We start from the raw sequence: 23,311 nt of genomic DNA, 5'->3' as shown, positions 1-23,311 counted from the left end.
TGCTTTAAGTAAAACAGTTATAAGACTTTCATGTCCAACTCATAAAGTGCACATTATTGCTATCAATCGATCAGATTGGCAGAGTCACTAGCCACCGAATTTGTGGAACATCTATTTATGGTTCTTTACATATAGCTCAAAATATTGCTTGAGTGTACTACACAGAGAGAAAATGAACACTCAGTTTATGGTACAGGTCAACTGCCCAATTCTTTTTTTTCTGCTAAGAGGCCAGAGCCGGTAGTACTGAGATTTCTTAAGTAAATTTATTTAACAGTTCAGTCATAAAAAGAGTTATACCCTTCTACATCCAGTGAACTTAATAAGCTTAAAAGGATATAATGAGCAAGCCTCTTTTAACTTTTTAACCTAATTAAAATCGAGCTGTATATAGTGCTGTACAAAAATTTAAAACAGACAGAACATAAATAAGTACAATTTATAATTTCTTCAAAGGTATAATATTAAACTATATTAAACCCCATAAATTACTGAAAGAGAAATCAGCATCATTCCTGTGAATTTGTATGAGTATTAATGATGGCTTAGGCTGGCCTGAGGCAATGGAATGGAGAGAAAACCAGTGCAACACTTAGCTGTGTGTGATGTTCTTAGTGGTCATCTGTGCAGTCACATGTGGGATCGATGAATATGGAGGCTAGCTGAAGAAGATTCCAAGAATACTTGAACTGAAAGGCATTCCCCTTTTCCAGCAGCAAGGGTGGAACAGCTTTAACTTCCGGGGAAACCCCTCCAATCGCTGGAGGGGTTTCCCTCAACAATTTCTTCTCCAGGCCTGTTTGGCTATAAAACAGCAAGTCAGAGACCTTGCTCTTACTAGAGCAAGATGACTTCCATTTTTTATGCTTTCACAGCCCTTTTTCTTTTCCTTAAGGCAGAGCCTCACACCTTACTGTTTTCAGAAAAAGCCTTCACAAAGGTGAGTTCCCCAACTCTCCTCAGCCGTGACAAACCACTCATGGATGAAAGTCTCATGGTGGTGCATTCCCTTCCACACTATGATGGGAGGCTGTGGCAACAAAACACTCATGGATTAAGGCCCTGCTGAGGTGCACTCCATTCCCTGATCTAACCAGCAGGGTGTACCAAGAAGCACTCATGGAAGAAGACCTCATGGCAGTACAGTTCCCTCCCCATTCCAATAAGGAATCTGAGTGATGACTATAGAAGAAACAATGCTACAGATGATGGTCTCACAGAGGTAAACTCCCCTCCCTTATATTGGCTGGATGGGTGGTACAAGAAGGTTTGCTGGCAGTGACCTCACAGAGGCATGTAGGGGTGGGGACTGGGCAGCCAAAATGGCCCTAAAGGGGCCTTTCCTCTGCCATGCCTTCCTGATGAAGGGAGGCTTCCTGCACAACTTGTCAGGCAGCAGTTGTGTTTGTGCAGCTTGAAAAGTACAGGGTAGTTGGGATAGGCAACCATTATGTTGGCCTTCTCATAAGACTATTAACATACATAGTTATGGCCACAGCAAGTTTGGGGTTTCAGGGACCAGCCTTTCTCCTGTTCCTCATCTTTTCCAAGCCTTGACTATAGATGGGCTGAGGTCCACCTAGCTTGAAAGTGGGTGGGGGAGTGAAAGGGAGTGCTGAAATAGCTTGTAAAACCCATTTAAAGGGAATGTTCCCTTTATTATTATTATACATTCAACCTATACCCCGCTCGAAACCCCCCCCCCCAAGGGGTCTCTGAGCGGCTTACATATTTCATTATCCCTATCTATGGGCACACACATATATGGTTTAGATGGGGTGGCCGCCACATGGGAGTGGAGTCCAAGTGCTGAATTCACCCAGAAGTGGTGAATACGCCCCTTGGACTCCACTCCCGTGCTGCGCTTGCTTGCAAAACCAGTTTAAAGGAAACATTCCCTTTAAATGGGTTTTGGAAAATCTCCCCCCTCCATTCTGCTGGAATTGGGTAGCCACTGCCAGCAGAAGCGAGGGAGGACAGATCTCCTGGGAAGGAGTTTCTTCAGTCTTTCAAGCTATGACAAAGATCTAGATACTAATACTCTTGGGTGCTAGGTGGTAATTGATTTGAAGTTTATGGAGGATTAGCAAGTAAAAGAATCTTATCTGCCCTTTACAAATTCACCAGTTTCTAACAGGGTCTCTCCTCTTCAGTCTTCTATGTTACCAAGGGTTTTATGGAATAAACACTTTTCTCTGTGTTTTAGAACATGATACCAATTTGGCATGGGAGGATCTGTCTATGTCCCATAAGCACGGGGTGGCTTTAAGGGACTGTGAAGAAATGTAGTTTTTTCTTTGGACATTTGAAATGAGCAAAACCTTCACTCTGAGTTCTACAAGTCCCCTCCCTCTGGGCAGAGAACAGGCAGGAAGGGGGTAAGTCAGTTCAATTGCTTTCCAGACTTACCTCAGCCTACCCTCATACAAATGCTAACAAGTCTAGACGATTGGATGGGCAAGCCCCCCCCCCTCCAAGCAGGGAACAGAGATTTGGAGGAATTAAATACTAGAGAGACTTCAGGAAGGAAGAAACTGGAGATCTCCAGGAAAAGCCTCTTTGACCTGGCCTGACTTGGTTAGTGGATGGGGAAAAGAGAGGTGATGACGCTCAGGGGAACAAGGAGGGTTTCTTTTGTGGAGTCCATCAGAGCAGACAGAACTCCTAACTGAGGTCTAGAGGAGGCAGCCATTAACCATGTGCTGGCTTGAAGATCTGGAAGGAAGCTTCAAGGTAATGAAAAATCTGTAGAGATCTGTAACTTCCTAAGCTAAGTAGCCTGTCCTATATTTTAACATCTGATAGGGCATGTATAGAGAGAGGGACAAAGGAGCTGCAGAGAGCAAGTTTGTAGTGTAGTGGTTAGGAGTGCAGACTCTAATCTGGGAGAACCGGGTTTGATTTCCCACTCCTCCACATGCAGCTGCTGGTGATGTTGGGTCAGTCACAGTTCTCTCAGAGCTGTTCTCTCAAGAGCAGTTCTCGGAAGATCTCTCAGCCCCACCTACCTCATAGGGTGTTTGTTGTGGGGAGGGGAAAGGAAAGGAGATTGTAAGCCGCTCTCTCCTTCGAGTAGTGAAGGGTGGAGTATGAATCCAATCTCCTCCTCTCCCCCCCTCCATTTATTTTGAATCCCTTGCTCAATCTGGTGCTGTGCTAAAAGTATTCTTGTGAACATTTTCTTTTTAATAAATACTTTATAACTTTGGGAGGTGGTAGTGGTTCTCTGTACCACACAGATCTCCACCGTCTTGGACATGCTATTTTAAAAGGAATGCTGGGGGAATGCAGTCATTTGGTAAATGGCTATTCCTCCAGGGGTACACAAGGCAGTAAATGGTCCCTGTGGTGACCAGGCACTGAGCAGTGGGAGACATAGAGGCAAGGCCCCAGAACTTGGAAGGGAAGCTCAGAGTCCTGACCCTCCCAGTGGGCAATTCCTTACAAAGGTCATGGGGTGGTGGCAGGTTACCTGAGAGAGAAAGCAAAGCCCCTCCAGGTGTTGGGAAAACCCAGGAGGGCAGGGTGGGATAGGGCCAGCAGGTCGGAGCAGACCCATTCTACCACAGGAACTAATCTTGTCTTTAGTTTTACAGTTTATTCAGTGTTTCACAGGATAGAGGAAAAAACATTTTTTCTCTTCCTTCATTCCTCTCTAGGAATGAGAGTAACTTTGCTTAAGCTTAAGGGTCCTTACTAAGGACTCAGACCTTTGAGTCTAGCCTGGGGGACCTTGCAAAGTCTGAGGCACTGCTTGTTTCTTTTAGCATGAGAGTCATTTTCTCTGTCAAGATCAGGGGGTTATGGACCTATCAGTCTAGGGACACAGTACCCCTAGTGAAAATGTTTACGTACAGGATTCCTCCCCTGAGGGACTTTATATTGGGTAGTCACTTGAGAATCATCTTCTCTTGACATTTGGGTTATAATACCTTAGTTTCGATGGATTCTTCTTGGCATTTTGGCTAAGTACCCAAATTCATGCTGCACATGTACCTTTTCTTGCATGGTACTTGCATGGTACTTAGCAGCACAATCACGAAGAACAATGCTTAGTAAGTACACATCCAAAGCTAAGTTTCTGATATGTAGGTAATATGAAGGGAATGGGCTTGAACTGTTAAAAGGAGAGTCAGAAGCAAACTTTTGGTTCTTTTAAAATGTAACAAAAAGTTATTGCTACTATTCTACTTAATGGCATATTTTTATACTGCCTTTCTTTCAAAAAAGTCAGGGTGCCAATCATCATCCCCTGAAGGGGCTACATGGTAATTTAGGCTGATAGATAGTGATTAAGCTATGGTTATTTAGTGAGGACACTATATACGATGTTTTCCTCACATCATCCCTGACTCACATGATAAGACAAGCATTGCAAGTTCCAGCCTGGGCAAATAGTGCTGCACTTACCTGTAACTTGTTTGTTGAGTTGTCTTCTGTGCAGCCACACATTCTATCCCCAGGTTCATACCCAAACGTCTAAGCTATTGAGTCCAAGGTATACCCCTCAACCACTGCTTTAGTGGATTATAGAACCCAATCTGTTACAGGGGTTCAAGTCCAAACTATTTCTTTAACCACCGATGCTTCTCTCCTGAGTTGGGAAGCATACTGTGCTAATTCCTCGGTACAGGTACTTGGTCCTCTTTAGAGGCTTCCTTATACATCAGTGTTTTGGAACTTAGGCCAATTTGCCTTGCTCTTGCTTCTTTTACAGACCTTCTTTGACACAAAATCATGCAGGTGCAAACCAACAACACCACTACTGTGCTCTGTATCAACAAACAGGGCACCGTTTTGATATCTCTCTGTGTGGAAGCACATGTGCAGTCCCAATGTGGTGCCCAACCACATACAGTCTAATTTGGATTGTGCTGCAGTGCATGGGGAAGAGTAGGTTTAAGACTTCCTCCCAGCACCTTGTTCTCAACGTGAAATGGCCCCAAGGGTGTTGCTGTATGCCCCCCCGAGGAAACTCCATGTACTGGTGAGATACATGTAGGAGAGAGGCCTTGGGTAAGTGATTGAGCAACTGTTTTGCATAAAGAAAGTCCAGGTATAATCCTTGGCATCTCCAAATAAAAGGATCAGGTATTAGATTATATGAAAAACCTCTGCCTTGGACCCTGGGGAACCACGGCCAGTCTAAGGAGACAATAGTGACTTGAATAGGACAAGGAACAGATTTAGTATAAAGTAGGTTCATGTGTTAACCATTTTAGGTCAGGAAAATAGCACACTGGGGAGGCTTAAGCCCCTCTCCCTGTGTAGTGTGTTTCTAATCCAAATCAAGCCCAGCATGACTGGGAATTAAGTTCCAAGGATGGAATTTATGACTCATGTCTGCCCAACCCAAACCTGGGGAGGGTACAAGGACAATATAACATGTAGTTAGGCCCTTGAATCCAGATCTCACAGCTCCAGTTTCAACATCCTCTCAACTACATGGTATTGCCAATAGTGCTGATGGAAATTTGAAAGGTGGTCAGGTATCAAAATGAATACCAATAACATTCCTCCAGAGTTAATATTTAGTCATGAAGAATATCCAGATCTCAAAACTACTCACAGAGCCTCAAAACTGCTCACATTTATAAAGAGTGCAATAAACCTTGGCAGAATTATATAGTGATTTACATTTAGGGTTCATTCTAGAACACAGGAAGAACAAATGATTTTCTGAATTCCTGAGAGAAGTAGCTGGAGGATGGAGGTCATCCTTTGAAAGTGGATCTTTGTGACCTGTATAAATAACTCCACAAATACTTCCAAACTAGTAAAAGGTCACAACAGGGTCATGGCTGCAGAACCCCAAAACTATTGTTTTCCTTAAGGAGTACACTTACCGTGTAAACCTCTCATCCTTCATTTCCAGGTCTGCCACTGTGATCAATTGATCAAGTTTAAATTTAGTGTCAATAATTTCAGCATCCCGTGGAGAGTACGTGCCTCCTTCTTTTTGCTTTTGTCGAATTCTAAGCCAAAAACCACAGGTAAAGTTGAGTGGGAAAGAATGTTAAGTATCGACCATAACTTCTGACTTCACAAGACAATCTTCAGTAAAAATTATACTCAATATTTCAAAGGGTTAGTAGTATGAAAACAGTAATAAGAAGAAAAGTGGTGCTGGTCACTGTTTTTGTGTTGAGATATATTCCACTTATTTATTTCTTGGCATATTTGCTAAAGTTAGTACTTCAAAATAATGTTGAAAAACAGTTATTTACTATGTCAAATATATGGTGTAACAATATAGAAAATTAGACTGAATACAGTTTTGTAGTATAATGACAAATTAAATTTTAAAAAAGCACAGAAGATAGCATCGCTGCCTGCTCTCCTACCAAAGAAACCCCAGAGTATTTTGCTGTTACTTTTACACACACACACACACACACACACACACACACACACACACACACACACCCTTTATTGGCATGAAAGCACAAAACTTCATGGAAATATGGGAAAATACTAAGATGCATCAGTCATTTACACTTGGGTATTCAAGTCATCAGAATGCCAGCTCTTACCCTCTAGAAGTGGAGTAATAAAACGAGATCGGATATCCCTATAAAGGGAGCAATGAAGTATGGTGTGTGTAGTGGATCTTTTAGAGAGCAAGGGCAAAGTCTGTCTACATATGGTATCTGGCGGTACCTCCCTAAAAGCACCTCCGATGGCAGAACATTAAAGCGTTCAAGCATGTATGCTCTGCGATGATGTGGGGCAGTTAAACTTGACAGACACTTCGCAGTAGAGCCCATGTCAAAAGTCTACAACCTGCTTGCGGAGCATCTGCTGGTTGCGCGTTCTGTAAGTTCTTGCCTTTTGATGTCAAGAAATCTTTGTTTAATAATAGCATAGGCTTGTTTATCTGAAAAAATTACTTTTACAAAAATAGCTACTTTACTGTTAACAGACTTATTGACAGCTATCAATATATTTTCTCTCTTCTGCTTAGTTGCCCAGAATTTATTTTTGGTTAGCAACACTGGGTTAAACTTTTTTTTAAAAAAAACTGGGAATAGAGTTTACATAATAAATATTCCCCCCTTCCCTCTTTCTGCTGGAGTCCCTTTCTTTTCCTGAAAGCTGCTCCTATGTGTTGGGGAACGGTCAGAAAATGCATGGGACTACATGGGATGGTGCAAGTCGGGGTCATGGAACCTGCAGAGCCCTTTTGCCCCGCTGCATAACCCTGACTGCATTTCCACTTGCCATTTGCTCCTTTAGATTCCAGCACATGGACTGTATTTCAACAGGTAATGAGGAGGACCCTCAGTTTCCCTAGAGCCAAAACTATAACTTCAACATTCATACTGGGATTCTGATACCTTTCTTTTAGAACTTCCACAGCAACAGACTGAAATCTAAGAGTTGTGTAAGTTATGGTATACAACTCCTTAAATCCAACAAATACTTCAGACATGAATGCATTTCTTAAAAAAATTAAAAATGACAAGAAAAGTCTGTGACATCTTAATGCTGCTTGGCTGTTTTGGTTATCAATATTATTAAATCCAGTTTTGCTATTCAATGGCGGAATAGCTATTTAAAGGCAAATACTCAAATCAGTGATCACAAATGAAATCAAGATTTTAACTCTTTCCCCACGGGCACTTATCTGAGATACCTGCCATATTGGGCTGCATTTAGGAAGTTATAGCCATTCCATCTTAATGATCCTAATGTAATAATTAAGACTAAAAATAAGGCCCTTAGATTACAGACCCTTGTCCTGCTTCTTCATAAAGGCCCACGTATTAGATGGACATCTCAGTAAAGCTTTCAAAACTTTATTTGGGCCACTTCAAGAGTAGCACTGAATAATAGCTTCCACATTTATGCTCCAGATAACAGCTGCAGCTACATTTAGCCTTTAAAACATTTAGAGCTGTAGTAATAGATCTTTCGTATCATCTCCAAAAACGAATTCAGCTACAAATTAATATAAACACACAGACACACACACACACACACATATATAGATAGATATAGATATATTTGTGCTGCAAGAATACTGCAACATTAGACCTAGTGGAGAAAAGTCCAGTTGATTCCACTATTTAAATCTAAAATAATTCAGCTGAACAACCAGTGATGTACTTACCGTGCAAAGGCATAGATCGCTGCCACAAGAAGAATCACAGAGAGTATGCACAAAGTAACTGCAAGTATTATTTCTACAGCTCTTTCAGATAGTCCATCACCTGTAGTATATAAAGCAAGCAAAATCTCAAGTAAATGTTTAAGGAAAACTAATATTATTTATTTGATTTATATCCCATCCTATCCCACAAGTGGGCTCAGGGCGGCTTACAGCATAAAATCAATAAAACAATAAAACCAATGAAACAGTAGATGGCACAATAAACAACAAACCCCGTGCCTTATATCAGGTGAATATAGGTACTCCAGAAAATTCCAGTGCCCAATAGTATTGTCTGAAACAGCAAGACACTGGGAAGGGGCCATAAATTGGGGAGGCCAGAATGGTTGAACATCTGCCACCTCAACCAAAAGCCTGGAGGAACAGCTCCATTTTACAGGCCCTGCGGAAATATCATAAAGTTATTTTCAATTATTCATTAACTAATAATAAGGCCCGTTGCGGAAATGAATGCAATGGCCTCTAGAAAGAGGGTCTGGAGACTCTTCGGGGAGAGAGAGAATCGGAGGGAGGGAGACAGAAAGAAATCGCGAGACCCTGGGGCTGAGGGCAGTGGAACGGTCCGTAAGTGCCTTTCCTCCTTTCCTCTGGGCTGATCCACATCCTCTGTCTCCCTGTTGACCTCGCTGCCGGCAGTAATGGTGAAAGTCCCCGGCAGGTGCAGTGGCTACCGCTGTTCCCCTGGGGCCGCCAGATGTGGGAATGGGGGGGTGCCAACGCCTCCCTCTGTCTTGGCTCGTCTGAGGCAGAAGCGCTGGGTGGTGGGGAAGGAGTTGGGAAGCAAGGCTCCGCAGGGGGAGCTGTGGGGGCTGCGCGGGGTGTAAGGCAGACACGGCTGGCCCTGGCAGGGGGAAGACCGATGGGGCCTGTCCCTCCTCAGGCAGGCACGGGGTGCCCCGGCTTCCCGGCGGAACTGATAGCGAGAGACGTGGAGGCGAGAGCTGCTGGCCACCCCGCAGAGCCAGTGACGGAACCGCTACAATCTGCTTTGTCAGCCCTCCACAGAGGCCGGGGCCAAGGGAAACGGGCTGCCGGTGGCTGACCATGATGACGGCAGTGGCTTCATGAGAGGGCTCAGCCTCATCACCACTCTGCCGCCAGAGCGTCCGTCCTGCGTGGTGGCTCTCAGCATACTGAGGTGGAGACGCTGGGCACCACTTGTGTGGGAGGGAATTAGGGAACATAGCCAATGGATAGAGAGACCTTGTGATTGACATAGCCGGCAGCCAACTGATTTTGGCGCGCATCGAATCTTGCCATGCGAAAACACGATTATATATAAGGAGAGATATAAATAAAATAAAAGCAAATACATTTCCTGCAAAAGTACTTCTTTATTTCATATATTTTAGCAGAGACTAGAAAAACGTATTTTTAAGGATTATCTACTATTATAGTTTTCTAAATATAGTTATACTATTATTAGGGCTGGGTCCTGACCAGAAATCTAGCAATAGCATAACAGTAGTAACTGTTGCTGGTTCAAATAGCACCAGAAATTTTTCCTTGCCATGCTGAGATGCACAGTAGCATCTCACAAAGAGTTTTCTGTAGTTCTTGTGGAACACATGCCAAAAGATGGATGAGGAAGAATGATGGGAGAAAAGAACGACAGAAAAGAACCACCAGCAAGGGATACACAGACCCTTACATGGCCAGAGTCTTTTATAGTATCTGACTCGGAACAAGGCTTTTTTAGGTTGTGAAGGCCACCATTTGCAAATCGGATCCTTATTAATCTTAAATTGTGAATTAGGGGTATTTCTGACCAATGTTCTCAACATCTCCTTGGTGTTTTAAGTTACAGAGCTTCTTGAAGGAACTCAAGAACTGCCACTATGTCAGGATTCTTAAGATTCTTGTACCTTGAGCAGCATTATTGGGAGGTTTGTGACAGTATGTTGTACATTTCATTAGTGACAACTTGCATGAAACTGGGACTGCATCCACACATCATTGGATGTTGTGCTATAGCAGGGGTGGCCAAACTTGCTTAATGTAAGAGCCACATAGAATACACGTCAGATGTTTGAGAGTCGCAAGACATGAAAAAATATTACATGTTTTTACTGGGAAATATGCAAATTTGCTTTGTATTAACATTAAATGAGACTGCCAAATATAATAACAAAAGCAGTAAAAGCAGATATTGATAATGATATTTATTTGTCCAATGATACTTGTTTGCTAATGATATTTAGCTTCCCCAGCTGCCACAATATGTGTGAAAGAGCTGCATGTGGCTCCCGAGCCACAGTTTGGCCACCCTTGTGCTATAGCAATCATTTCTCTGGCAACCAGAATACTAACTTTTTGTCTATGACAGTAACGGGGCATTTTTAGCCTCCTTAATAATTTTTTCAAACAAACAGTATTCTTTTGTGAAGCCTCGATTTTATCAAAACCATACACCCTAGCTTTGTGTGGTCCCATTGAGTGGAGTTTTTGACCTTCACAGTGAGGGCACATTCGGCTATTAGATGTATAATTAATTGTCTTTCTACCTCTTCAATCTGTCCATTAGATCTTGATTTCAGAAAACTCAGTAGTTGAGTGGCCAATAATGACCAGTGTGGGCCAGTTACATCATTACATATATCTTGTCCCAGCTGTGTTGGCCAGTCAATGTAATGCATTCACACGATTTTGCAAGAAAAAGATGAAAACTGCACCATCACTCTCAACATCTGCTGGAAAGTGAGCCCATTCCCTTTGTTCAAAAACTTGTTGCTGAGATTATAGCCGGTACTAGACCTGACTCATTACAAAACATAATGGGTAATTTGGCCCTAAAAGTGCCTCCTTCATCTTCATTTCCTGCAGACACTTGCATCCCTTTTAGACTTGACTACTGTAATATATTGCAACAATTTTCAGGCTCTCCAGTTTAACTACCTGGATGTTTTTTTAATGGTATTTTCAGTTTTTATTAGATTTTATATTTATTGCTACTTTTATGTTAGCTGTTTTGAATGCAGGAAAACTAGGGTAGAAACCCCGTATATAAATATAAAAACACATTAAAACTTGTATATGGACTGGAGCACAGGCAAGCTATCCCATGGCACTGGAGCCGTGCAAGAATGAAACAGCACAACTCAATATTTTTAAAGTAAGCGTGCAGGTCAAGTTTAGTATGGCTTTTTAGCAGAAGGGCCACAAAGTACACAGTGCTACTAGTGTAGTAGTAACATTCTCCTTACCTAAAGTTTTGATGGGGTCAGAGTAGTCTGAATCTGTATATTGGCCTTTGACATTTGTGGCTCTGAACTTAAATCTGTAAAAATAAATAGAAACTGCCATAATGGGCGACTGATGATCTACCAAGCACATTATACATTCTGTATCTAGCAATGTACAGAATCCAATAATGATAAAATAAGGACATCTGGCCATGAGTTATGGAGTGCCTGCAAGCAATGCTCCCTCTAACCTGTGGAGTCTTGTGAGCAAAAATTCTACTTGGTGAGCTACTGGCATTAAAGTTGTGAGCAAGCGATTTGGCTGCTGCATAAATTAGTTTGCTCTGGAGCCATCCTTCCTGAGCTGAGACAAAAATCTGTGAGCCGGAGGCTAGAAAACTGTGAGCTAGCTCACACGAACTCAGCTTAGAGGGAACACTGCCTGTAAGCAATGTTCCCTCTAAGCTGTGGAGTCTTGTGAGCAAAAATTCTACATTCTGAGCTGCTGCCATTAATGTTGTGAGCAAACGATTTGGCTACTGCATAAATTAATGTGCTCTGGGGCCCTTCTTCCTGAGCTAAGACAAGAATCCATGAGCTGGAGGCTAAAAACCTGTGAGCTAGCTCACACTAACTCAGCTTAGAGGGAACACTGCCTGTAAGTTAGAGTTTATAGGTATTTATAGGCTGTGGTCAGATGAGCTGTTTTGATCCATTGTCATTGCTCCTCCTAAACGGATTTGAATTGCACAATCAGATGGCAACATCTGGATTCCAATCCATAGTAATCAGCCCCCTGTACTTACCCCTGACTTTCCCAACACCGGAGAAAGTCTGGTATTTAGTGATCATGCTGGTTTCACAGAACATCTCTGGATGTCTGATCACTCTTCTTGCAAAGTTCAAGCCATTGGGGAAGCCAGATCACTCACTTCCATCTTTGCTGCCATTTAATTTTTTGGCAATTAGCAATGTGTGCATAGGTGGATATCTGCTTGCTATGTTTCCTCATCCATAATATTTTGAAGAGATTGTGAGCCTTTCTCCTGTTTTGGGGATGTTTTGAGGGAGCCGTGCTTTGAACAGGTTTCTGTGCAGGTTGCTGGGTCTCTGTTGCAGCCTCTTCAGCTCAGCCAGCCCCCCCCCCCGAGTTTTCTTTGGTGATTGAGGACTCAGCTGGCAGGGCTCAAGTGAGGTGAGGACTCAGCCTCAGCCCAAAGGCTAGCCTCTGTTGCTGGGTTGGTGGGGTGGGCTTAATGATGATGGCAGCAGTGGGGTTGCTGGGGACAGCCAGAGAAGGAACTAACCCCTCCACCACCCTCCATGGCAGCAAGGCATTGGGTATATCGGGGATTGTGGTGGGGGTTGCAGAAACCAAAAAAAAAAAGAAGCTGCCCCACTGCCCACTCCATGGTTGCAGTTGGGTAGGGGTGGGATGTCTGATCCAACCACTCCAGAACTAAAAAATTCCAATCAAGTTAGAAGCACAGCCACAACAGAATAAGCACACTGTCTGATCGCAGCCATAGGATGCTTGCACACAATAAAAATCCTAATTTAACATGAGGCATTCCTTGATCATGCAGAACAGAGAGGCTGGATGGACATATCAAAGACCTCAATGGCCTGATGTTGTGTCAACACATCCGCCCATCCACACATGACAAAATAGGAGATTGCTTTATATCAGTTTTTCCATGTGGTCTAGAAATTGGATAGAAAATTCCATGTGGTCTAGAAACTGGATAGAAAACAATGCTACCACAGTGAAGCTTGCAAAGTTGGACCTTCACTGCCTCCTTCCTGCAGCAATCTACTGCCCCCAAATTCTGTTCCTGGGGGATCAAAGAAGTGCATGGGAGGAGGCAAAGTGGGGCCCAGCAGTTGGAGGGTGGAAATGGAGAAAATTGCCCTCTGCTCCTCCACCAGTGGAAGTATTGTTCTGAAGGCAGACTAGCACCTTCGGATCAAAATTAGTTTTTTAAAACTGATTTTACATTTACATTTATTTTTAAGTAAGCTTTAGTTGTCTTTCTGAAAGGATCATTAGAATATTAATATATTTTAGCTCCGAAGTAATATTAATTACAGAGATAGAAAATGTAAATCATATACTTACAAGTATTGTTTTTTGGGTTTCAGTGGGCCATTACAAATTTTTTCTTCACTGCCTGGTATCATACATGTACTGTCAGCCCCTATTACATACACGTCATCATTGCTGCTCAGGCCCTCATTTCCTGTTATACATGGAGGATTTGGAAAGCCATAATTTGCAAAATATGGTTTTGGTTTTTTGAAGTAGGCATCATACCACTTGGTTACATTGCTATCATTCTGAACTAGAGTCAGAAAAAATAGTCACAAAAATAAATTAATCAAACTACAAAAGATGTCACAAAATAGATTTATTTAGATAACGAAGTAATTCTAAGAACATATTCTATTGAATTAATATAAAATACATGGTAATGTGTATGACTTCCCATATAGCTACTATATGGGACTTCCCATATAGCTACTATATAGCTACTATATCACCACCCCTCAAAAAGGATATTATAGCATTGGACAAAGTGCAGAAAAGGGCAACTAGAATGATAAAAGGGTTGGAACACTTTCCCTATGAAGAAAGGTTAAAACACTTGGGGCTCTTTAGCTTGGAGAAACGACAGCTGGGGGTGACATGATCGAGGTTTATAAGATTATGCATGGGGTAGAGCAGGTCGAGAAAGAAGTACTTTTCTCCCTTTCTCACAATACAAGAACTCGTGGGCACTCCATGAAATTGCTGAGTGGTTGAGTTAGAACAGATAAAAGGAAGTACTTCTTCACCCAAAGAGTGATTAACATATGGAATTCACTGCCACAGGAGGTAGTGGCAGCTACAAGCATGGACAGCTTTAAGAGGGAACTGGATAAACATATGGAGCAGAGGTCCATCAGTGGCTATTAGCCACAAGGTATAGATAGGAACTCACAGGCTGGGGCAGGTGATGCACTGTATTCTTGGTGCTTGGGGGAGGCAACAGTGGGAGGGCTTCTAGTGTCCTGGCCCCACTGATGGACCTCCTGATGGCACATGGTATTTTTGGCCACTGTGTGACAGAGTGTTGGACTAGATGGGCCATTGGCCTGATCCAACATTGGCTTCTCTTATGTTCTTATGTACTGCTACCATATGAAGGTGTCTACAAGTATTCCAAAAGAAAAATAAACAGCATAATTTTTTTAAAATGAGTGCAACTATGTATGACTAACTAACAAGTGAGAATAATACCTGTAGTTTCCAATTTAATAAGACAGGGATACCTCTTACATACCTCATACATAGGAGGTAGGTATATAAACAAACATTTAACAATTAGAACAACTGAGAATAACTGAGTTTCAAATTTTTGCCCACCTGAAAAAAAGTATTATTCTAACAGATGTAGCACACCTGAAGAAGGAATTTCGGCTGTGACAAAATCAAGGCTATGCCATCAAGGCCAAAAAAAGAAAAGAAAAGAAAGTAAAAAGAAAAAGGTGAACATATTTAAGCATTTTTTAAAAAAGTTTTCCAGTACCTCCTAATTCTGCAACAAGAACCTGTATTTTCTTGATAGGTCCATGATCATCACTATAGTAACAAATGGGCATGCGAATAGTAATTGTTGTAGCAGTGACAAGCAGCGTTCCACTGGTATCAGAAACTGGCATAGGCTTCTTGCTGGGCCTTGGTGGTTCTATTTGAAGACAAATAAATATTACAATGCTGATCTGTCATATCGTCTTCTAATGAAGGGAGTCAAATGTCCTTGTAATGTTCTAATAGCCCAACTCCAATAAACCCATGACCAAAGGCAGCAGCTCAGATTATTCAGCATTAAGAATCCCAGTATTTAGAAAGCAGCAGCAATCAGCTTCGATACGCCAGCATTTCTATGTATCCCTTTTCCAATCAGGGGTGAGAGCCCCTTGCATGTTTCAAGTGGTAGTGGGAGCCATGGGACTGGGCTCTTTTTGTAGCAGGTACTCATTTGCATATTAAGTGACACACCCCTAATGTAGCCAATCCTCCAAGAGCTTACAGTAGTTCCTGTAAGAAAAGCTCTGTAAGCTGTTGGAGGATTGGCTACATTAGGGGGTGTGGCCTAATATGCAAAGGAGTTCCTGCTACAAAAAGCAGTGATATTTTGCTAACAAAAAGTCACGTAGAATTGAATCTCATCTACACTAACACTATATACATTATATTGTGGGTTGAGATGAGACTACTTTTAAAATAATTTTATACTGCAGGAATAGAGCAAAATATTATGCAGACTAATTCCTGAATGTAAGTCAGTTCTGCTGATTTCAAGGAAATTACTCCCTAATAATGGTGTTTTGCATTAGTGTGGGAGACAAATGGGTCTATTTAAAATTACTGCTCAAGAGTATCACAGATTTGGTACAGATTATTGCTAACAGTTAACATAAATTACCATCAGTAGTGGGATTGGAAGGAAGGTGTTAAAGCATCCAGCCTTGTGGGCATTATTCTAGGATAGTCATCTCCTAGAGAATGTATGTTGATCAGCTGCTATGGCTTCAGTGAAGATCAATGGAAGTCTCACATGCAGGAAACAGTTTTGCTCTTTGGCTATTATACAGCTGATATTGTTATTTATTAAATATATATCTTTATTAAAACTGTAAAAGCATCATCCATGCCTACCTTTAATGTCTGTAGTTATTTTCAGTTGGATTTTTGGTCCTGCACCAGCTCCATTGATTGCATACACCTAAATGCAAATGAAACTTCCTATCACATCAGTTTAACCGACACATACACTGCTTAAGAGCCAATGCTCTGTATGTGTGTTGTGTGTACTCAGTAATATAATATTTAAAGCTTACATAAAGTCAGGGTTGGATTTTAAACACACTTGCACTGAACTAATTTATTTTTTATGTTTACAGGTCAGAACTGGCCCTACAATTTTTTTCTGACAACTGTCATATTTTTAATTTACAATTTAATGAATGGAAAATATAACTGGAAATCAAGACATGCATTTAGCTTTGTTTTACTAACTCTGTCAAGATATATGCTAATATAAAGAAGCAGAAATGTAATTCAGCTTACACTGATATTGTATGTACGTCCTCCTTTTAGTCCCTCTAGCATGGCAGTGACTGACATGTTTGTTCTATCTATAACACTTAAGTTATAGATCTGGATGACATTAGGATCATCATCTTTGTAGACCATTGCTTGATATGCTTGAATATTCCCATTGGATTCAGATGGTGGCATAAATGTCACCTGGAACTTTGTCACTTCATCAGGTATCTTCTGAAATGTTATGTTGTTAAGTGGGTCTTTGGGCACTGAAAGAATTTTCCATAAGTGAGTTTTTGAATTTTGATTTATTTGTAACTTTATTTTTATTAAATTTCAAAAATAAATAACCATTCAAACTATTCAAACAATAACATATCACTCAAAAATTCAGTGGAGCAAAGTCATATTGATTACACTTTAACTTTTACAATTAATAAAATAAAATCCACTTATTTTACAGGTAAGGCACTAGTACTGTCATTTGTTTTAGTTATGTATTCAAAAAATGCAAACAATTTTTTCAGAAAACAATTTTTTTGTGTAGGATTTTCTGCTGCCAGTATTAATAAAGCTAACTTATCCATTGCTATAATATCCCATATTTTAAAAAACCATTGTTTAATGGTAAGTGTTTTTTCTGTTTTCCAAAGTTGTGCCAAAGTCGTCTTTGCTGCTATTAACATCAGAGCCACAAGCTCTTTCTTGTTCTGTGTCAAGGGTGAATTGTCCCAGTGGTTAAGCAGTATTCCCTCCGGGGTTTGGCGGATTTGTATGTCCAATATTTCTTCAATTTTTGTGACTATTGCTGTCCAAAATAATTTAACTTTTGGGCAAGACCATTAGCGGTGAAACAGTGTAACTGTTTGGCCACATCCTTTCCAGCATTTTGGATCTTTCTTTGCTTTAGAATGATACAGTTTAAGTGGCGTTATGTACCATCTGGAGAAGAGCTTGTATTCTGAAGTCTTATATTAAGGGATCTAGTGACATACAAACTGGAAGACCAAATTTTTGCCCATTGTTCCGGTGTTAGGGATATTTCACAGTCTCTATGCCAGGCTTGTTGTTGTGCAGATATTTTAGACCAATATCTAAATGCCAAAGATTTATACAGTTTTGAAATAACTCCTTTTTGGTCTCGAATACTTTTCTCTATTGCCCTTTCAAAGCATGTCAATGGGCGATTGGTACTTTTTATTATGTTATTACTTTTTAACATATAAGTCAATTGTTGATCATGAAGCCACGGGATTTTAAATGTATGTTTAAGTTCTAATTGTTCCCTTGGCCATTTTTTTCCTTCTTTACAGAAGTCGCTTATTCTAAATTTTCCCACCTGTCTCCAGTTTTTATATGAAGAAACCTCTTCCCCCGGGGCAAACCACGGCTGTCCCAAGAACGCTGATACAGGTGAGACGCCTGGTGCTAAGATTTCTCTATTCTTAAATTTTGATTTATTTGTATAAAAAATCCAGATGCATCATAATATAAAGAACAAGATACCTGCTTTTGGATACCTGGATAATATCACTGCTCTTTTCAGCATTATATTTTAAATAGACCACCAAAGCAATACAGTTAAGTATATTAAAAAAACCTTTCCCAGAATGGTATAACTTAGCTGCCATAAAGAGACAAAGGCTAATTTCACACATATTGGATAATGCACTTTCAATGCACTTTAGCAACTGTTTACAAGTAGATTTTCCTATTTCACACAGGAAAATCCAGCAGCAAAGGATTGCTAGAGCACATTGAAAGTGCATTATTTAACATGTGTGAAATCAGCCAGTGGTTTTCCTGTTTCTCCCTCCACAGCTGCCTGAAATGCAATCCCACCCCACCTTGTTCTTAGGGGAGGAGCGACTCCTAGGAATAAGATTTCAGGAGGCCATTTTGGGCCAACATGGGAGAAAATAAATGTGAAAATTGCATTCAGTGAGTGGAAATCCTTGTGTCCACAGAAAAGTTAGTCTGGATCTAAGCCACTGATTTGTTCTATTATCATTAAAAGGCTCTGATCTGGTTTTATCCCAGCTAGTGAGTGACACTTTTCCTAAGATCCTTTCTTTGCAAATTTGAGGCCATCATCATTTGCAGCTACAAAGACCATTGGAAACAATGTGGAGAAACCCCTATTCATTTCTGTTCCCTAGGTATCTACAACAAACCTTTTTGGAACTGAAATATCCACCTAGAATCATAGAATCACAGAGTTGGAAGGGGCCATACAGGCCATCTAGTCCAACCCTCTGCTCAATGCAGGATCAGCCTAGAGCATCCCTGACAAGTGTTTGTCCATGATGAAGTCAAGGAACAGATTAACAAAACCAAAATGTCACCCAGAGAAAACTTGTTGCAAGACAGGACCAAAAGAGACAATAACAGAACACCACTAGTGGTCACATATAGCTCACACTTCAAACAATGCATCATCAGCGACTTACAACCTCTACTGGATAATGACAGTTCTGTTAGCTGAACTGCTTTATCTACAGCAGTTGGCAAAATTTAAACTGGGTTCCTGCCAATGTCTACCAAGGTCAAGTTCCCACCAAGGGTCGCCAGTAAAAGGAGTTGAGGCTGGTAGTTCCAAATAATCTGTCTTTTACTTAAAAATATATATATCACATACAAACAATACTGATACACGCACACACTCAAGCAAGTTCCTTAGAAATACAGAGTTAAAATAGTCACTTTTGCATTAGCAGGTATTGTGATGAGGGTTATACTTATCTGTCCTGAAGCTTGTCAGTTCCAATGAAGAATGGATGGGAAGAAAAATAGAATTCTAGGGAAGTTTAACACACAGCTAGAAACCAGCCAGCATGTGCGGGCAGTAGAGGCAAGGATTTGGGTATAGGAAGCTGGACAAAAGAGGAGTTCAAAGCAGACAGGGGGTGTTGAGGGGATGGCGGCTAGCAAAGGCCAGGTGACTGGTCCTTATCTTTTATAGGTGGATCTTTGGGTGGGTGGCAAGTATGCCAACCTGTGGACCCACCTACTTGTTAGTCCGTCCCAAAACTGATCCTATTGGTTGTGTGCCGTGAGGGGTGGCAACCTAGAGGGTTGGGCAATATTGTAACTTAAGATCTAACTCAAAGTAGGGCATCTGTGAAACTGTGAAACTTGGCGTCAAGGAACCTCCTTGATGTGCATATGAAGCTTGGCCATTCCCAGGTCATCAAACGGTCCATCTAGCAGGAAATGCCATTCAGAAATAAAGCAAAGATGTGGAATACGTGTCTTTCAACAATTCAGCAATGGGGGCTGCTTCTCCTTAGTTGTTGTTTCTTATTTATTTATTAGATTTTTATCCCGCCCTCCCGCCGAAGCGGCTCAGGGCGGCTTACAACACGTTTCTGCTGACAATATGGAGATGTGTGCTTTCCCTCACCAGGCTGGCAGTGTAGCTCAAAACCCATTCACATGTAAGGATTTGTGGAAGCACCCTCCATGTGCAGTGCCACAACAGGTGACCTGCACAGCCACCTGAGCCCATGGGTGTGTGTGCATGCGCACAGTCCATTTGTGTGTGCGTGCAGCAGCAAACATAACCCAAATATCAGTCTCATCCCCCAACAGTTTGTATGCGGGGGGGGGTCAACCTTTTCTTGCACACAGACAGCCCCCCCAATCTTTTTTGGGGGTATTGTTTTGTATTTTTCATGTGTGTGTGTGTGAGTGTGCACCTGGAAGTCATGACTGACCCCTATTGGGAGCCTGGAGGATATTCAGAGGGGTAGCTGAATAAAGCCTGCCCCCACCTCCTGACTGCTGGTATTCCAAGGAGGTCTGCCATCCAAGCACTCACCAGAGTAAACCATAATGAGGTTGGACTTGCCTGCGCTATCCAGATCAGGGACAGCCCCCCAGTCTTAAACAACTCCTCACCCCCAATAATCTATATATCTAATAGCGAAGGCGCTCCCTGCGTGCGGATATCTAACTCTGCACATCGGGGGCACCTGAGGGGCAGGGAGATTTTCCTGCACATTTGGGGCAGTGCCCAGGTGTGCACAAAAATAAAAAAAGTTGAAAAAAATATAGGGGGGATATTTAAATCCCCCTCAAAGTAAAAGAGCCTTCCCTGCACATGCGCAGGGACCACTCTGGGAACTCTATGGTGGGCTGGTGGTTGGAAGTCGCTCAGGCCTTGCCACAGGAGGAGGGGGGAGGAGGAGATCTGTGGCAGTGGAGGAGACCGCCGGAGCTGAGAGACAGGAGGAGATCGGCGGCGGCAGGGGGGAGAAGGAGATCAGCAAGGCCGCTGGGGCCTTGCCGCCAGAGCCAGGTGGTTGTGGAGGAGACCGGGTGTGTGTGGAGGAGATTGGCGAGGCCCGAGCAGCTGCTAGCCACTGGGGCCTCGCTGCCGGAGCCGGGGGGTAGAGGAGACCGGGGGAGGGGATCTGCGAGGCCTGGAGGCTGGCAGCTGCATGAGCCTCACCACCAGAGCCAGGGGTGGTGGTGGAGAGGGGGTGGAGGAGACCAGGGATGGGGGGGAAATCAGCGGGCTTGGTGGCTGGCAGCCGCTCAGGCCACACTGCTGGTGTCCGGGGATGGGGGGGGAGGAAGGCTTATATGCTGCTGTTGCTGCTTCCTCCTCCTCCTGCTCTGCGTGGAGCTCTTCTCCCCCCCCCTTGCGAGTATCACGGGTCCCCTTTCTTGTCCTTATTCTATTAGCCAGAGGATTTTTGTGTGTGCGGAAACTTATTTCCACCAACAGGGGGCTCACTCTCCTCCAACAGCTTTTCTTACATAGTCAGTAGACTTCCTGGGTTTGTAGAAAAATCCAAAAACTAAAAAAATCCCTTCAGGGATGGCTGAATTCCCCCAAAAAACTTTTGAAATGGCCTCTGCAGGGATCTGCTTCAGGCATCAACAGTGAGAGATTAGAATGTTCAGGGGGGGGCCCTTCTAACTGGCTTTGTTAGTAAAAGGGTGGGGGAAGGGCCCTTTCCAGGCCTCTTTTGGCCTTTCAGGGAGGGAGGAAGGGAGCCTTGGAGCCACGCCTCACAAGAGTTGCTAGTGCCAGGCTGGGGGATTTCTAGAGATTTTGTGGTGGACTCTAAGGTGGGCTGGTTTGGGAAGGGAGAGGCTTCAACTGGGTATAATGCCACAGAGTCCACCCTCTAAAGCAGCCATTTTCTGCAGGGAGACAGACCCCTGCTGTCTAGAGTCCAGTTGTAATTCTGGGGGGTCTCCAGGTCCCATTTGGAGGTTGGCAACTCTAGGCCTGGCAGTAGTCTAGGGTTGCCAGGTCCCCCCTGATTTGCATGACTCACCTAGCCTCAGCTGCTTGCCATTGTTCATCACCAGCCAACCTATGAAAGCCAGTGAGGTGCAGCAGTTAGAGCTTCTAAGTAGGGTCTGCAAGACCCAGTTTCAGATCCCCATCTTGCAGTGGAAGCTGAATGCATGATTTTGGACCAGTCACATATTTCAGCCTAACCAACCTCACAGGGTTGTTGTGCAGATAAAAAGGAGGAGGGAATAATGAAATCTGCTTTGGTCCCCACTGTGGAGAAAGACTGTAATTTTCCTAGGTAGAGGCTGGGGGGTGGAGATGGAAAGCAGAAGACAGAGAGGCAGATAAAGGTAAGTTGGCTGTTGGGTGGGAATAGGGTTGCCAACTCCAGGTTGGGAAATTCCTGGACATTTGAGGGTGGAGCCTGGAGAGGGTGGGATTTCATGAGGGGAGGAACTTTGGACTGGTGTAATGTCATAGACTTCGCCCTCCCTCCAGCCATTTCCTCCACAAGAACCACCATTGCCAGCCTCCAGGTGAGGACTGGAGATTACCAGAATTACAACTGTTGTCCAGGCGACAGAGATCAGTTCCCCTGGATAAAATGGCTGTTTTGGAGGGTTGAGTCTATGGCATCATACCCTGCTGAGGCTACTTGCCACCCCAAGCCTCACTGTCCCAAGGCTCCACCCCCAAATCTCCAGGAATTTCCCTACCTGGAGCTGGCAGCCCTAAGGTGAATTAATCTCTGTAGCTGGGAGATCCATTGTGATTTCCCGACCGCTGCCACTGCTGCTGTGGGGGGAGAGGAAGCAGGTGGGTGGCTAGGAGCACTGCCACCACTGCTGCTGCTGCTCTGCGGAGTGGGGGAGGAAGCAGGCAGGAGGCTGGGAGAGAGAGGGGGGCAGAAAGAAAGAATGATGGGGGTGGGGGCAGAAAGAGAGAGAAAGCGTGATGAAGTGGGGAGGCAGAAAAACAAAGAGAAAGATGACAGGTCAGAAAGAGAGAGGAAGTCACATGCATGGAGGAGAAATAGAGAGTAAGAAAAGGGGGGCAAAAGGGAGAAATAGTGTGAGAGAGGCAGGGAGTGAGGAGAGGAAGCAGAGGTGTGACGAATGAGATAACCATCCCGCAAGTTTCTTGCGTGTCTCCACTTGTACAACATCTAATTTGAACATGGACACTGGTACCAGAGCTTGCAGTAAACCCAAATGCCAACTTTGCTGCCACATACAGCAAGACAACACAATCACTGGACCTAACAACATCAACTACACCATCTCAGGCACATTCACTTGTTCATCTTATAACACTGTATATGTAATTCAATGCCAACAATGCCCTTCAGTTCTCTACATAGGGCAAACCGGTCAAACCCTACACCAAAGGAAAAATGGACAGAAATCTGACATCAAGAATAACAAAACTGAGAAACATGTAGGAGAACATTTCAACCTCCCAGGGCACTCATTGTGGGACCTCAAAGTAGCTGTTTTATTGCAAAGGCATTTCAGAAACAGACTGGAATGGGAGATTGTTGAATTACAAGTTATTACAACAGTCAGGACAATGGAGCCCCCAAGGCTTAATAGAGATATCAGGTTTTTATCTCA

The 23,311-nt window shown here is 42.9% G+C and overlaps 1 protein-coding gene across 1 annotated transcript in view; it reads right to left on the bottom strand.

Moving 5' to 3' along the window:
• PTPRQ (protein tyrosine phosphatase, receptor type Q) overlaps nt 1–23,311 on the bottom strand; it is a 204,611-nt gene that overhangs the window by 43,516 nt on the left and 137,784 nt on the right. Inside the window, exons 43-49 of the mRNA XM_015407447.1 lie at nt 16,469–16,713; nt 16,058–16,124; nt 14,925–15,083; nt 13,475–13,697; nt 11,377–11,450; nt 8,114–8,213; nt 5,847–5,975 (exon numbers count right to left, since the gene is read on the bottom strand). Of these exons, the coding sequence (XP_015262933.1) occupies nt 5,847–5,975; nt 8,114–8,213; nt 11,377–11,450; nt 13,475–13,697; nt 14,925–15,083; nt 16,058–16,124; nt 16,469–16,713 (997 nt within the window). The remainder of the gene's footprint in view (nt 1–5,846; nt 5,976–8,113; nt 8,214–11,376; nt 11,451–13,474; nt 13,698–14,924; nt 15,084–16,057; nt 16,125–16,468; nt 16,714–23,311) is intronic.

The sequence above is a fragment of the Gekko japonicus genome, unplaced genomic scaffold, assembly GCF_001447785.1.
Source record: "Gekko japonicus isolate JY-2015 unplaced genomic scaffold, Gekko_japonicus_V1.1 scaffold525, whole genome shotgun sequence".
NCBI lineage: Eukaryota > Metazoa > Chordata > Lepidosauria > Squamata > Gekkonidae > Gekko > Gekko japonicus.
This window is presented reverse-complemented; position numbering and strand designations above follow the sequence as displayed.